Source organism: Ailuropoda melanoleuca, chromosome 15, assembly GCF_002007445.2.
Source record: "Ailuropoda melanoleuca isolate Jingjing chromosome 15, ASM200744v2, whole genome shotgun sequence".
In the NCBI taxonomy this organism is placed as follows: domain Eukaryota; kingdom Metazoa; phylum Chordata; class Mammalia; order Carnivora; family Ursidae; genus Ailuropoda; species Ailuropoda melanoleuca.
This window is the reverse complement of record NC_048232.1, coordinates 72,478,856-72,491,921: the sequence shown is the minus strand read 5'-3', so window position 1 is coordinate 72,491,921 and position 13,066 is coordinate 72,478,856. Positions and strand designations below refer to the sequence as shown.

Here is a 13,066-nt window from a genome sequence, read left to right as displayed (position 1 = left end):
GGTGGTGATGGCAGGGTGAGGGGGTGGTGAGAGTTAAACACTTGAACGATGGATCAGCCCCAGGAGAATCTGGAAGAGTGCTCCAAGGGAGGGAGTGGCCAGCGTGCACACTCTGGGGTGGGAAAGAGGGTAAGAGACAGGTTGGACACAAGGCAATGGCTGGTCCTTCGGGGGGAGCGTCGAGTGTGGGCTCACCATTAAGAGTGAGAGGGAACCATGGGAGGGATGGATGCAGGGAAGGGGGTGACCTGGACCCCGCAGAGAGGGTTCACCCTGCCATTCCCCTGCAGGAAGGCATTGCCCAGGCCCCACTGGCACCCTGTGACCTCACAGACACTCAGGCCCAGGAGTGTGGCCCTGGAGCTGCCTGGCTTGCCGGCCTCACCTCCACGGTGGCATTGCAGTATCGGGCACAGCCGCTCTTCAGGCTCCTTATTCTGCCAGTGTAGACACATCTGTGTGTGAAGAGTGTCTGGAAGAAAGCCAACGGGAAAAATGCATTGAGTCTGCATTTTGAGGTCCTCTGGGCATTGCTTACTATATACACTCAACACCCTATTTCCATTTCCTCTCAACGTCAGGAAAGAGCACCAGAGCTCCCCAGCTCACGTGGCTCCCCATCAGAGCTCCAGTCATCTTCTTTCCTTGTTGGTAGAACACAGGCCGGGATTGGCACAAATCGGGGCACATTTATCTTCACCTCCCGTCTCCTGCCATAGCAGACATTGCCAGCTGATCAGGGAACACTTTCCTGTTCATCCCGGGTGTGGCTCAGGCCCCTCTTCTGGGCAATAGCTGTCCCCAAGCTCCTTCTACAGAGAACTTTTGGAGCCGGTAGAGACTCTTTCTAGTTTGTAGAAAGATCCATCAAACAAAATAGGGATGGTCTGAGTTTTTCTCCCAGGAGTGGCGTGTATGTGTGTGCGTGGGGGAAAGACTTAAATGCAACCTTCCATTCTCAAACCCCTGCTGCCCAATCGTCATGCTCTAGAGCTGCCGTTTATCAANACAAAATAGGGATGGTCTGAGTTTTTCTCCCAGGAGTGGCGTGTATGTATGTGACTTAAATGCAACCTTCCATTCTCAAACCCCTGCTGCCCAATCGTCATGCTCTAGAGCTGCCGTTTATCAAGAACTCACCAGGGGCAGACGCACTGCACATACAAAGTCATCGATCTTCAACTCTGTGTGGACATTTGTCATCCCTCTTTTGTAGATGAGGGAACAGAGTTCCCGACAGGTAAATGATTTTTTCCTCAAGAGCCCTGCTAGTAAGGGACAGGTCCAGAGAATGGACCTTACCACGTACTAACTTTAGGATATCACAGGCAAGTCATGTAGTCTCCGTGAGCCTCAGCTGCCTCATCTGTGAAATGGGGCAATAATGCTGATCTCAGGTTTTATCCTAAGCCTTTCGTCCCTGGCTCTAATTTTATGCGAGGTAAACGTTGATGTGGAGGCACATCTTCATCTTAGGCTCTTGGTCAAGAAGGTAGCATTGAGAACTTCATGGGCTGTAAAATCTAAAGTCTGAGCTGTATCAAGGCATTCTGAGGTCACTGAGGAAGGAATATTTAGTCCTCTTGTCAGCTCTCAGGATAATTAAGTAAGTATAGATCATGGGAGCCTGGGAAGGGAAGTTTTGGGGCTTTTTTGGTTCTAACCCATGTATTTAATTCTGCTCTTTTTCTCTCCTTCTTTTCCTTACTTGGGCTCAGGGATGTAGGATCATGGTTCTGCCATGTCTTAGCCGTGTGACCTTGTACGAAGTGTCTTCTGTTTCCTTACCTTCGTCCCCAGATCACACGATGGCTATGATGGTCATATACCCACCTCGTAGGTGTGCTCTGAAAGCATTTCGAACAGTGGCACACAGCAGCCACTCTGATGCTAGTCAGCATGATTTCCTCCCTCTCCTCCCTCTCCATATTCCCTGGTTGACAATATCCTGTAGGACTCAGCGGTGATGGCTTCACTGAGCAAATTAACTATCTACACACCTATGCCAATTTAATGTTCATGTTTTGGTTTATTAAATGCTTCTCAGTAGGATTGCGTTAAAGAGCTCGTCTTCTTCCTTACTGACCTATTCTAGTGTTGAATGATACTTCGGGTTGGGATGCTCTTTTTTAGGACAAAATTATAGGCAGAGATTTCTGTCATCACTTTCACCTTGGAACATTTTGCTTTTGTCATCCATAGAGCACTTAGCATATGAATTCTGGATTGTTGTAGAATGATCTTTTTTCCTTGTTAGACTACAGCTTCTCAACACAAAAACAAAAACAAAACAAAACTATGTCTCATTCATCTCTATGCTCTGGGAACCAGCTCTCAATAGATGTGTGCAGAATTCAGTCCAACTTGAAAAGGGTTTGATGGTCCTAATGTCATTCTCATGATAGTCCTTGTATTTCTATCTAGAAAAATCCTTGGGAAGACCAAACAGGAGTAAAGTGTGGCAGAATATGTCAGCCCCAACTTGGCCACTTTGGCCTAAGGATTGCTTTGAGCTCAAGTCACACTTGAAAAACAGCAGATAGAAAAGGGGCACTCTGACTTACCCCTTTCATTTCTGAAAGCAGGATATAAAGCTCCCCTGTGAAAGATGCCCTCCCCGTACCAGGACAAAAGAGACCTCTTGTCACCAGGGACAGGAAGCTGAAGCAGAGAAAAAGCTGCACAAATGGACCTTGTTAAAATAACTCCGAATTTCCTCTAGCCTCCCTATACATTTCAGTGACTTTCCCACAATTGCCTCCCTTTATTTAACCTACCACATAAACATTTGGGTTTTGCCATTTCTTTGGTTCTTCGTTTTCCTATGGGTGCCCCTGTGTACACATAAAATCTGTGAACTTTTCTCTTGTTAATCTGCATAATGTTCATTTAATTCTCAGTTCATTAATTCTCAATTAATTCCTCTTAATTAAGAGGAAAGGTAGAAAGGATGAGAAGCAACACTGGTGGGGTCGCTTGGGTGATGTGTGGTTTCATGAAGCCGTCACACTCACTGTGGGCTCAGAGTTAGCAGGACATTTGCTCCAATACACCAGAGAACAGCTCACACAGGTGCCCTGGAAGGAAAGACAAGGATCAGTACAGGCATCCTGGGAAGAGGGAGCAGGGGACCACCCCATCTGGCCTCAGGCTTCCTTCTGAAATAGGGGTCCATGAGTGGACCACTCCTGGCCTGCCTTTCCACTCCCTACTGGCGCCTCCCCACAGAGAAGGAGGGAAGTCAGTGCTGCGGCCAGAGCTTTGGGAGGGGGAACTAGCTTGCTTAGAGCAGCCCCCTCCTCTCCCTCTTTCAGGGTCAGATCGACTGCCCACCGGTCTGAGGCTTCTGATGGACTGTCTGCCTTGTAGAGGCACCCGTCCCCAAGGAAGCATTGCCGTTGTCCACCTGCGCCAGAGATGAAACATTAGCACTGGCCACACACGACGGCCTTGTTCTCCAATTAGCTGAGCAGCAGCGAAGCTGAGCATTGAATCTCTGCCTTTCAGTCCCCTGGGCTTTTTGCTTCATTTGAATTCAAGAGGAAGGAGAGGGGTGAGTGCCTCCAAATCTCTCCAGATCAATTTTCTGAGCTTTTCCTTTGGGCTCTGTGCTCCAGCAGGTAGACCTCGAAGAGTGGTCTCTCAGCCTCCTCTACCAGAGTCTTATTAGTCTAGGCCAATGTGAGTTGCCAGCAGGATATTGGTAGGGAGCAGGCAAGATCGAGGTATTTCTTCCTTATATCTCTGCTTGGGCACCATCACTATAGCTCCTGACGGATGTCACTTCTTCCACCCTTCCAGCTCTCACTGGGTTCGGGTACCTCCTAGCCCTCCCTTTCTCACCTCTTTGGTTCTGGGTGGTAATGGTTTCCTGCCATTCCTTCTCCTTGGATGCCCCAGCATAACTCGATTGTCTCCTTAGCCCTGCCCATCCCTCTGTAGTAGCGTCTTTATTAAAGTCTCTTCATCTGAACCATTGGGGTAACTTCTGTTTCCTGCGGGAACCCCGACTAGTACAGAGAATTGTTAATTAAACCTCTAAAATCCAAACATACAAGACTAAAGGCAGCTGTGGGTTCAGGCTGGTGAAAACTGAGACTTCTAGATAGGCCCGCAGCTCCTACTCTGTGCTGGCCCTAAACACTTTGCAGAGAATGCATTTGTACTCTCTCTTTTTTATTTTTCCTAAGATTTTATTTGTTTATTTGAGAGAGTGAGACAGAGCAAGAGAGAGCACAAACAGTGGGACAGGAAGAGGGAGAAACAGACTCCCCGCTGAGCAGGGAGCCCAACGTGGGGCTTGATCCCAGGACCCTGAGATCATGCCCTGATCCGAAGGTAGAGGTTTAACCGACTGAGCCCCCGGGCGCCCCAGCATTTGTACTTTTAACAGACGTAATCAAAACCAGCCTAAATCATGTAGAGCTGATAGATTTGACTTTAAACCCAGAGAAAATAGTAAAAGAAGCCTCTATCCCAAGGCAGGTGTTGGGAAGCTCAATTCTCTATTAAACCAAAATCCTTTGGGTTGTGGCTCAAACTCACATCTAGATTCTTTTCTTTGGGAATTTGGAGAACAAGCTTTTGAGCAACCTGGAACAGAGCAACCCTGCAACAAGCAGGCAGTTAGCGCTGCCCTTGCCCCTCCACAGACTTCCTTCCTTGAACTTGAATGGCGGCTGCTTGGGATGGGGAAGCTCTAAAGTCAATACTTAAACCCCTATTGAGTCTTTTTGGCAGAGGTCCTATTTTCCAAAATCTTTCACCTTTGGAATAGGAGTTGAGACTATTCTCATCTGGCCTGTTCTGATCTTCAACCCAGCCCAAGCCAGGTGGTGTACCTGCCAAAACTGTTTTTCAAAGAATGAACCAAACATAAATCACTGCAAGGGACTGGCTGGGAAAGTGACTGAGTTTCTGCCTCTTTTAAAAAGGGTGCTCAGAATGGAATCAAATCCTCCAGAGGGCATATGACTGGCATGGAGGTTGGGTACCCGCCCAATACCCTAAAACATATCAGAAGAACCAGCCACAACCCTGTACCAGGTGACCAACCAGCTATTTCCAGCCTTCATGATAAGAAGAGGGATCAATAAATAAAACCTATAAAATGAGCCCATTATTCTTTGCTCAATGCCCATATTCCAAGGATATTTTAAGAATGATCACTGAAGTATTATTCCAGTGTCCTGAAAAGAAAGACCCAGACCTATGATTGCGCTAACTTCGGGGGTATGGTTTCCATGGCAACTGAAAGATCACATATACAGTGGTGTTGAAATTTGGGGTGCTTTGAATAAAGCCAGCTCAGCCAAGTAGGTTGCTATGGAAACAGGAAAGGCCATTAGAGGGTACACAAGCTCACAGGCAAACAGAAAGTTTGGTATTTGAAAAGAGATACAGAAAGATGGTTGATTGGCGAGGCCAGAGCACCCAACCTGAGAAGAAATTCTTTTTTAAGTTCCTTGGAGTAAAGCTATGGGCTTGGAGCAAGGCGGTCCCAGGTGACACAGGCAGGGACTGACCCGACTTCTGGTGTAGAGGGCTGACTGGTGTTCCCCACCAAATTCATGTCCCCTTGAGTAAGTCTTTGCAAATGTAATTAGTTAAGATGAGGTCACACTAGATTGGGGGGGGGTTCTGAGTCTAATGACTGGTGTCCTTAACAGAAGTGAGAGGGACACACCCAGTGACCCACACAGGGAAGAAAGCCATGTACAGACAGAGGCAGAGATTGGACTAACGCAGCCGAGCAACGCCAAGGATTGCTGGGAGGCATCAGAAGCTGGAAGAGGCGAGGAAGGATCCCCCCTCCCAGAGCCTTCAGAGGGAGTACGGCCCTGCTAACCCCTCGATTCAGACCACTGCGTTCCAGAACTGTGAGAGAATACATTTCTGTGGCTTTGAGCCTCTTAGTTTGTGCTAATTTGGTACAGCAGCTCTAAAGAGCCAGTAGAGCTTGGAGGCATCGATCATGGTGGAACATTCCCCCCGAGGAGCCTGCAGTCACAATTTATGAGCTAGGACCTCAGGCCCGCCTGCCTCTTCATGGAGACAGAAACCCGTCTGGAATGAGGCTCCTGGGGCGAGGCTCTCCTTGTGAGCTTCCTCAGAAGCGTGAGAGGGAAGGATGATGCCTGCCCCATGGGGCTCTTCGAGGGCCCCTCTTTATCTTCCTAGTTTCCTTACCAATTTCATCTCTCTCTTGCTTTCGTCGCATCGGTGGGGCAGAATCGGCACAATGGAGGGAGGGATGAGGACGCCAGTCAGGGTGTAGATTCGACCGTTTTTGGCGATGACCTCGGTCTCTTCTATGGCCACGTCATTTGCCAGAATCTGTCCCTGGAAAGAAGCAATGACGTCTTTTGTTCTGTCCTGCGGGGCACATCCCCAGGCAGATCTGTGTGCTGGTGACTGCTCAGGCCGTTGCTATGGGAAGGGCCTGGCTGACAGGAAAAGATGGGTCTTTTTTTTTTTTTTAATGGTTGATTTATTTATTAGAGAGAGAGAGAGAGAGCAAGGGATGGGGGACAGAGGGAGAGAAAATCCCAAACAGGCTCCACGCTCAGTGGGGGTACGATGCGGGGCTCAATCTCAGGACCCTGAGATCATGGCCTGAGCTGAAACCAAGAGGCCGTCGCTTAACTGACTGAGTGAGCCCCCCAGGTGCCCCAGGGCAAGACGGATCTTAAATGAATTCCTGACTGAGACCAGGCTAGGATGTCTCTGCAGAAATGGTCCTTGCAGGTGCAGGGCTGGGAAGGGGTACAACTATTCCAGCTCTGTAATATATTTGCTAGGAGACCACGGGGGACCTGTTTTACCTCTCGGTTGGCGAAGCGGGGAGCCGTTCATTCAGATGCATTTATGGGCCCTGTGTTATGCTCTGCTTTAGGCGCTGGGGATACATCAGTAACAACCCCAGACAAGCCCCTGCTTATGGTGTAAGGGAAGGAGCAGAAAATGAACAGACTGGCAAAGAATTCTGACCTCCACTTTCTCCCCAGATTTGCTCCACCTGTGGTATTAAACGCAAATCCATCCTTCTGGTGGCTCGAGTCAGAAGCTCAGGAGCCTTCTTCCTCTAATCCATCAGCAGATTCTCCTGGGTCTTCTTTCGAAATGCCTTCAGAATGTGACCACTTCTTCCCACAGCCTTGCTACCACTCTGGTCTGAGTTGCCATCATTCTCTGGGCTATTGCCATCAGCTTCTAACTAGCCTCCCTGAATGGACGTCTGATCATGTCTCCCCACTGCGTGAAATCCCCCATGGCTCCTCATCTCATTTAAAGTGAGAGTTCTTAGGCCATGCGTGACTTGACCCCACTTCTCCTTCTCCCTCCCACCGCCTTGACCTCTCCGTGACTTGACCCCACTTCTCCTTCTCCCTCCCACTGCCTTGACCTCTTACCACTCTTCCTTCATCCCCTCTGTTCCAGCCACGATGACCTTGCTGTTCCCTAGCCAGGTCAGGCATACGGTCCCTTCTTTGTGCCTTTCTTTGCTCCCTCTCTCTGGAATGCTCTTTTCCCCCGATATTCATGCTGCTTGCTTGTGTCTTCATTTCCTTCTTCTGGCCTTTGCTCAGATGTTTTCTTCTCCATGAGGATTTCTTGGGCACTTTATCTAAAATGCCAGCCCCCTCCTTGCTTTATATCCCCCTTTTTTGTTTGTTTGCCTTAGCACTTACTACCTTCTAATATAGGCTGTGTTTTACTTATTTAATTTCTTTATTGTCTATCTTCTTATTTACTAGAATGAAAGTTCCATGCAACCAGGGACTTCTCTCTATTTGCTCGTTGGTCTACATTTAAGACCCAGAATGGTGCCTGGCACATAGTGGGCACTCAATAAATGCAGAAAAGATGCATCATCACCACCACCACCAGTGAATCAACAGGAGAGAGAATCTGCGCATTGTCAGACTTTGGCAGATATTAGCCCAGGGAGTTAGCTGAATAATGCTGCCTTCACTGAGTTTCTTAAGTAAGTCATGTTACCTCCCACCACAGGGCCTTTGCACATGTTCTCCCTTCTGCCTGGAACTCCCCTCTACTCATCTCTGCCGAAGTTCCCTGTACTCATCCTTTGAAACTTGGCTAAAGCATCACTACCTTACTGAGGACCTCTAGACGCCCAGCCTCCTCTTATTGTAAACTCTCATTATAATTATAATGGCACTTATTATAATTGCAATGAAATAATTAGCTGGTCATTAATTAGCTGCTCAAAGTCTGTTTTCCTTGCTGGAATGTAAGCCTGGCTTCTGCATTGCTTTATCCCGGGCATCTAATTCAGAGTCTCACACCTGCAGTTGCTCAGCAAATAAAAGAAATCATGAAATGCAAGAAATAACGAATGAAAGAAGTAATCAAGATTGTAAGCCTGTGAGTTAGGGTAGCGGGAGGATAACCCGGTGAACAATCATAAGCAGAGCAAAAATGCATGTGAGTCATGACAACGGCAGTAGAATTTTCACCTACGTTGTTGGTTGTGTTGAACTGTATGATCTGGTTGGCCAGGCTCCTAATGTGTGGGGTCACAATGAGAGTACCCACTTCGAGCTGCAAAGAGAAGAGAACAGCACAGACATTTTGAACAATGCATGGGGCCCTGCTTTTGTAAAGTTCTCATTGGAAAAAATAGCCCGGAAGTTAGGAAGTAAATTATGGGAGGTTTGATGTCATCTGTTTTGTGCCTTTGAGGGTTTCTCTGATAACAGCTCATTATTCATTGCTAAGGGTATGCCCAGAGCTAGAGATAAAGAACAATTGTCAGGGATTTTCTAGCACTCTAATAATGGAATGTAAGAGGAGGTCAGATATGTGGAAAGCAGGAAAAAATAGGGCAGGAAAGTGGGGCCAACCTGAGTAAATGGGACAATGTGGTATCTGACGAGTTCCAGAAGCTTCCGAGATCCCTGCAATGGAATCAAAATACTTCTTTAGTCATTGCAGAACACACAACTTTCCCCCTTTTGTGGGAACTTCCAATGACTTTGATGCATAATCCAGAAAACTCAATGCCCCGTAATCTCTTCATTGGGAAGTTCAGGATGAGAAAAAACCCATCCTCAGGAGCTGACATTCACCAAATTCCTCCTTTGTGGCAGGAGCTGTTCTGAAAGCATTATAAGCACATTTTATTTAATTTTCTTAAAAGCCTTGTGAGGGAGGGACCGCTATTGACTCATTTTATGTGTGATAACACTGAGTTTTAAAGACACGACAAAGGTCCCAAAGCTAACTTAGGTTAATGAGCCTAAGAAGTTCTCAGTCACTCTGCTCCATTACCTCTCTGAACGTCTAAAGCTACGTTCTGGAATTTCTAAGATAGCCTCAGTTGACGATTCGGTTTCATTTTCTCCATAAATAAATGTCTGCTTGTCAGACCATGTGCTGGATATTTAGGAATACACAAGCCTTCTTAGGAATATTTGGGCAGGACACTTTCCCCCTCTGTGCCACCATGGTCCATGGTCACCTCTCCTTCAAAGTGCTTTCCACGATTTCTCATGCTTCAGAAACATTGGAGTGGTGGAGGAAAAAAAAGAGAGTCTTGGGATTATCAGCAGGGTGAGCAGTCCCCATAGGGGTACCCTGGGGAGAGCGTAAAGAGGTGAGAAGCACAGGGAACCACTCTGGGGACAGCGGCCATGGGGGTCTGCAATCTCCCGGCAGAGTCAGAGCTGGGAGTTACAAGCTACATAACCCTTGAGTTCTGCTTCTTAAGTGGCACAGCCGTGGTTACTTGGCTCGGACGGGAGGGGAATCACAAATCAATCACAAATCACAAATCACAAATCAAGTCACCTCCCAGAGGCTGACCATTCTAGGGACATGTTCCAACAGCGAGAAGTCCCAGGTCGAAAGAGGGCCCTGCTGAATCAGAGTCCCAGGTGCCCAGACTCCCCTCTGTACTTGTCCTAGGTCCCCAGGCCAGAGGAGTTTTCTGTAAGTAGAGTGACCCCCTACCCTGGCTTGTCTGGTACAGCCCTGCTTTACGCCTAGTATGTTGGCAGTCCCATTCACTCTCAAGTATCCTGGTGTGGATGATACATTGGATGGCTACCATATCGATAAGTCAAAAGCAGTATGTGCAGGGCAGACTTACCCATAAGAACACTGGAGTTGAACCCCAGGTAGCCAGCCCTGACAGGCTGCTTTCTGCCACCCTGGCTCTGCTACAATGTGACTTTAGACTCTTAGACTCTGGCCCTTATCGTCCCCTCGCAGCTGCTTTATGGTACCCACAAGTGAGGACTTGCAGGCAGGAGCAATGTGATTACATGTTTGGATGTTCAGTGGTGGAAGAGGTAAGCAAAAGTGGGGACCACTGGGAAATGTCAGCCCAAACTGGATTGCAAGCTCCCAGAAAGCAGGGGTCAGCCCCTGCTGGTCCATGGTCCATTGGTCCTTCTTAGGCTTAAGTCTGTCTGGCTTATTAATCAGGCCACACAGTGGCCACACAGTGTGTGGTACACAGTGGGCCCCGCAAAAACTTTTGTGCCAATAGGGTCCTGGGAAGAGCACTGAGCTGGACCTTGGGGTCATGAGTTCTAATCCTGATTTTGCTGCTGTGACTTTGAGCAAGCCACGTAGCACCTCTCGGCTTGGTTTGGCCTGCAAAATAAAGAGAGTGGTGTGGACCCCTTCCAACCTTCTGATTCTGTAGGGAAGATGTTACCAACTGGATCATTCAGTTTTAACGTCCTAAGAATTAATTGGTGTTGGATCCTTTTTTACAAGAAGGAGGAGAATGAAAGGGACAAAGGAATTGATCGGCATCTTTCCTGCCATTGTGTGTGCCTGTCACCTTGTCTGGCTGGGAGCCACGAGGGCCATCGTTCAGTTAGATTGAGTCCAGTGTGGTTCAAATCGACAGGATGTGTGTCCAGGTGCTGCTGTTGGTAGCAGAGCCTTTCCATGTAGTTAGTGCATCCTCTCCCTTATGAACACATTCGCTTCCTCCCTTCTGTTTTAGGTAAAAATAACAAAAACCCAGCCCTTTGATGCCAGGGCAGAGAGAGAGTTTTTCTATCAAATGTTAATTTGACCCTGAGCTCTGCAATTTCACCTCCCTTTGTCCCATGTTACTTGCAAGGTATTTGTGGGCTGGCAAGGGCCAGTCTCTGGTTCCCTGTGCTTTCATTTTGCCTAGTTCAGTGATGAAGTCATAAACTGGGGCTGGTCATCAGTAGCTGTGGTCTCTGTTCGGATAGGATGGTTCCTGGACTGAAATTTTGCTTCAGGGAGAAGCAGAAAAATACACTGAAAAGGAAACATGACATTCCAAAATCAGAATTAGAAGCCATTTCTCTAATGAAATCAGCTTATTTTCTGTCTCATGGGCATAGCTGATGGGGACTTTCCTGCCTCCAGCTGTTTCTTCCCTGAAATAAAGCTGAAGGATGCTATTAGAGTGCATAGAGAGAGAGAGAGACCTTCCTACAGGCTGAGAAGTTTTAACCAAACAGGCTCTGGGCCTGAGAAAAAAGCGGAAATGATCATTCTATTCCTCGGCTTGGAAGTTAAAGTGGGAGAACAGTTTTGACTCAGAACGGAGAGACTTGAAATGTTTATATTCTCTGCAGGCAGAAAGATACTGCCGTTGAGAGCAAGGACAGTGAGAGCCAGGAGCAGTGGGGTGTGCTGGTAAGTCAGTTCTGTGGGAGAACAAAGGAGCCCAGATTTACAGAGCCGGCCAATTTCTGCGGTGTAAATACTCCCCCCATAGGTTAATTCCGAGCTACCGGGCCATCTCACTGAACGAAGCTGGGAAGAGGTACACAATCTACTCTTGAGAGCCCGACCAAGCCAGCCAGCTCCAGCCACAGGCTGAAGGAGTTATAAAGCAAGAGAAAGACAGATTTCTGAGCAAAGGTGCTTGACAGAAAAGCAGGGAGGTTGATTTTTTTCTACTGTAATTAAAGGTTTTCTTTTAATTTTAAGTGTAACTGGTTAGGTGTTTGAGACTTCTTTTAATATTATTAAAAAACAACCCCGGTATCAAATTAGAAGCTATGTAATCCCTCCTCGCAGCCATATAATCTCAGGATTTTAATAATTTCCCAAGGGAGCAACATTACTTTTTTAGCTTTAAAATTAAATGAGTGTGAGTGCCAAAGAGAGCTAGAGCCGCTTTTCTGCAATAGCTAGGTTTCAGAAAACTTGCGTGTGAATTGTATTTTTAAAAGCATCCTATCTTAAAGACACTGGGAAATCTAGCATTTTAAGTGGAAACCTGTAGCAAATCCTTTAATACGGTGAATGTTTATTTGCAATGTAAGAGATTACCTTCCAATTTATCTCTTTGATCCACATATTTTTAATCCAAAGTTTTCTGAAGGCAAGATGTCCTTGTAGATACCTGAAAGTATTCTAGAAAGTATGTATCCATGTGCATCTCTAAACCATACATGCAACAAGATTCAGGGTTCCAAACACACCATGGCCTGAGTTAGAAAGTTGGTGCTTCCCCAAATGTCTATTTCTAGATCTTACGGAGGCGCCATTAAATCAAAATGCTTGGGGTATGGTTTGTAAAGCTGCCTACTTAACAAGCTCCAGGGTGATTCCTAAGTATACTGAAGTTTAGGAATCACTACTGTAAAAGATCCGGACCCTCCGTTCTATATAATGATCTGATCTACCTGAGGTCATGGATAAGTCTTGCCCCATTGCCAAGATGGTGGCATGATTTCAGGGCACTGGAGGAAAGCTTGTGGCCCTTCCTATAACTCCATCCTTTGACATTCTAATGAACACAATTCCATATTAGTTACCATTCCCTTTGGTTTAAGGCTGTTATTTCCGGGAAAGGAAACACTTTAAATGGTTTCAGTCACTTATACTTTGGTATGAAGTAGTACAAAAATCTTTCTAGAAGCGAATGTGAAAGAATTGAAGGCTTATGGTATATAAGGAGAAGGTTAGTATGAAGAAAGATGAAAGCAAAAGAAAGGAATGCCTGGGCATCTACAAGTAACATTTATTCCTTTTTCTTTTTTTAAAAGCAGTCTCCATGCTAGACATGGGGCTTGAACTCACGACCTTGAGATCATGA

The 13,066-nt window shown here is 46.9% G+C and overlaps 1 protein-coding gene across 1 annotated transcript in view; it reads right to left on the bottom strand.

The window, feature by feature from the left end:
• STAB2 (stabilin 2) overlaps positions 1 to 13,066 on the bottom strand; it is a 132,800-nt gene that overhangs the window by 73,391 nt on the left and 46,343 nt on the right. The window contains exons 16-20 of the mRNA XM_034643676.1: positions 8,868 to 8,921; positions 8,485 to 8,565; positions 6,190 to 6,342; positions 3,015 to 3,077; positions 386 to 472 (exon numbers count right to left, since the gene is read on the bottom strand). Coding sequence (XP_034499567.1) covers positions 386 to 472; positions 3,015 to 3,077; positions 6,190 to 6,342; positions 8,485 to 8,565; positions 8,868 to 8,921 — 438 coding nt within the window. The remainder of the gene's footprint in view (positions 1 to 385; positions 473 to 3,014; positions 3,078 to 6,189; positions 6,343 to 8,484; positions 8,566 to 8,867; positions 8,922 to 13,066) is intronic.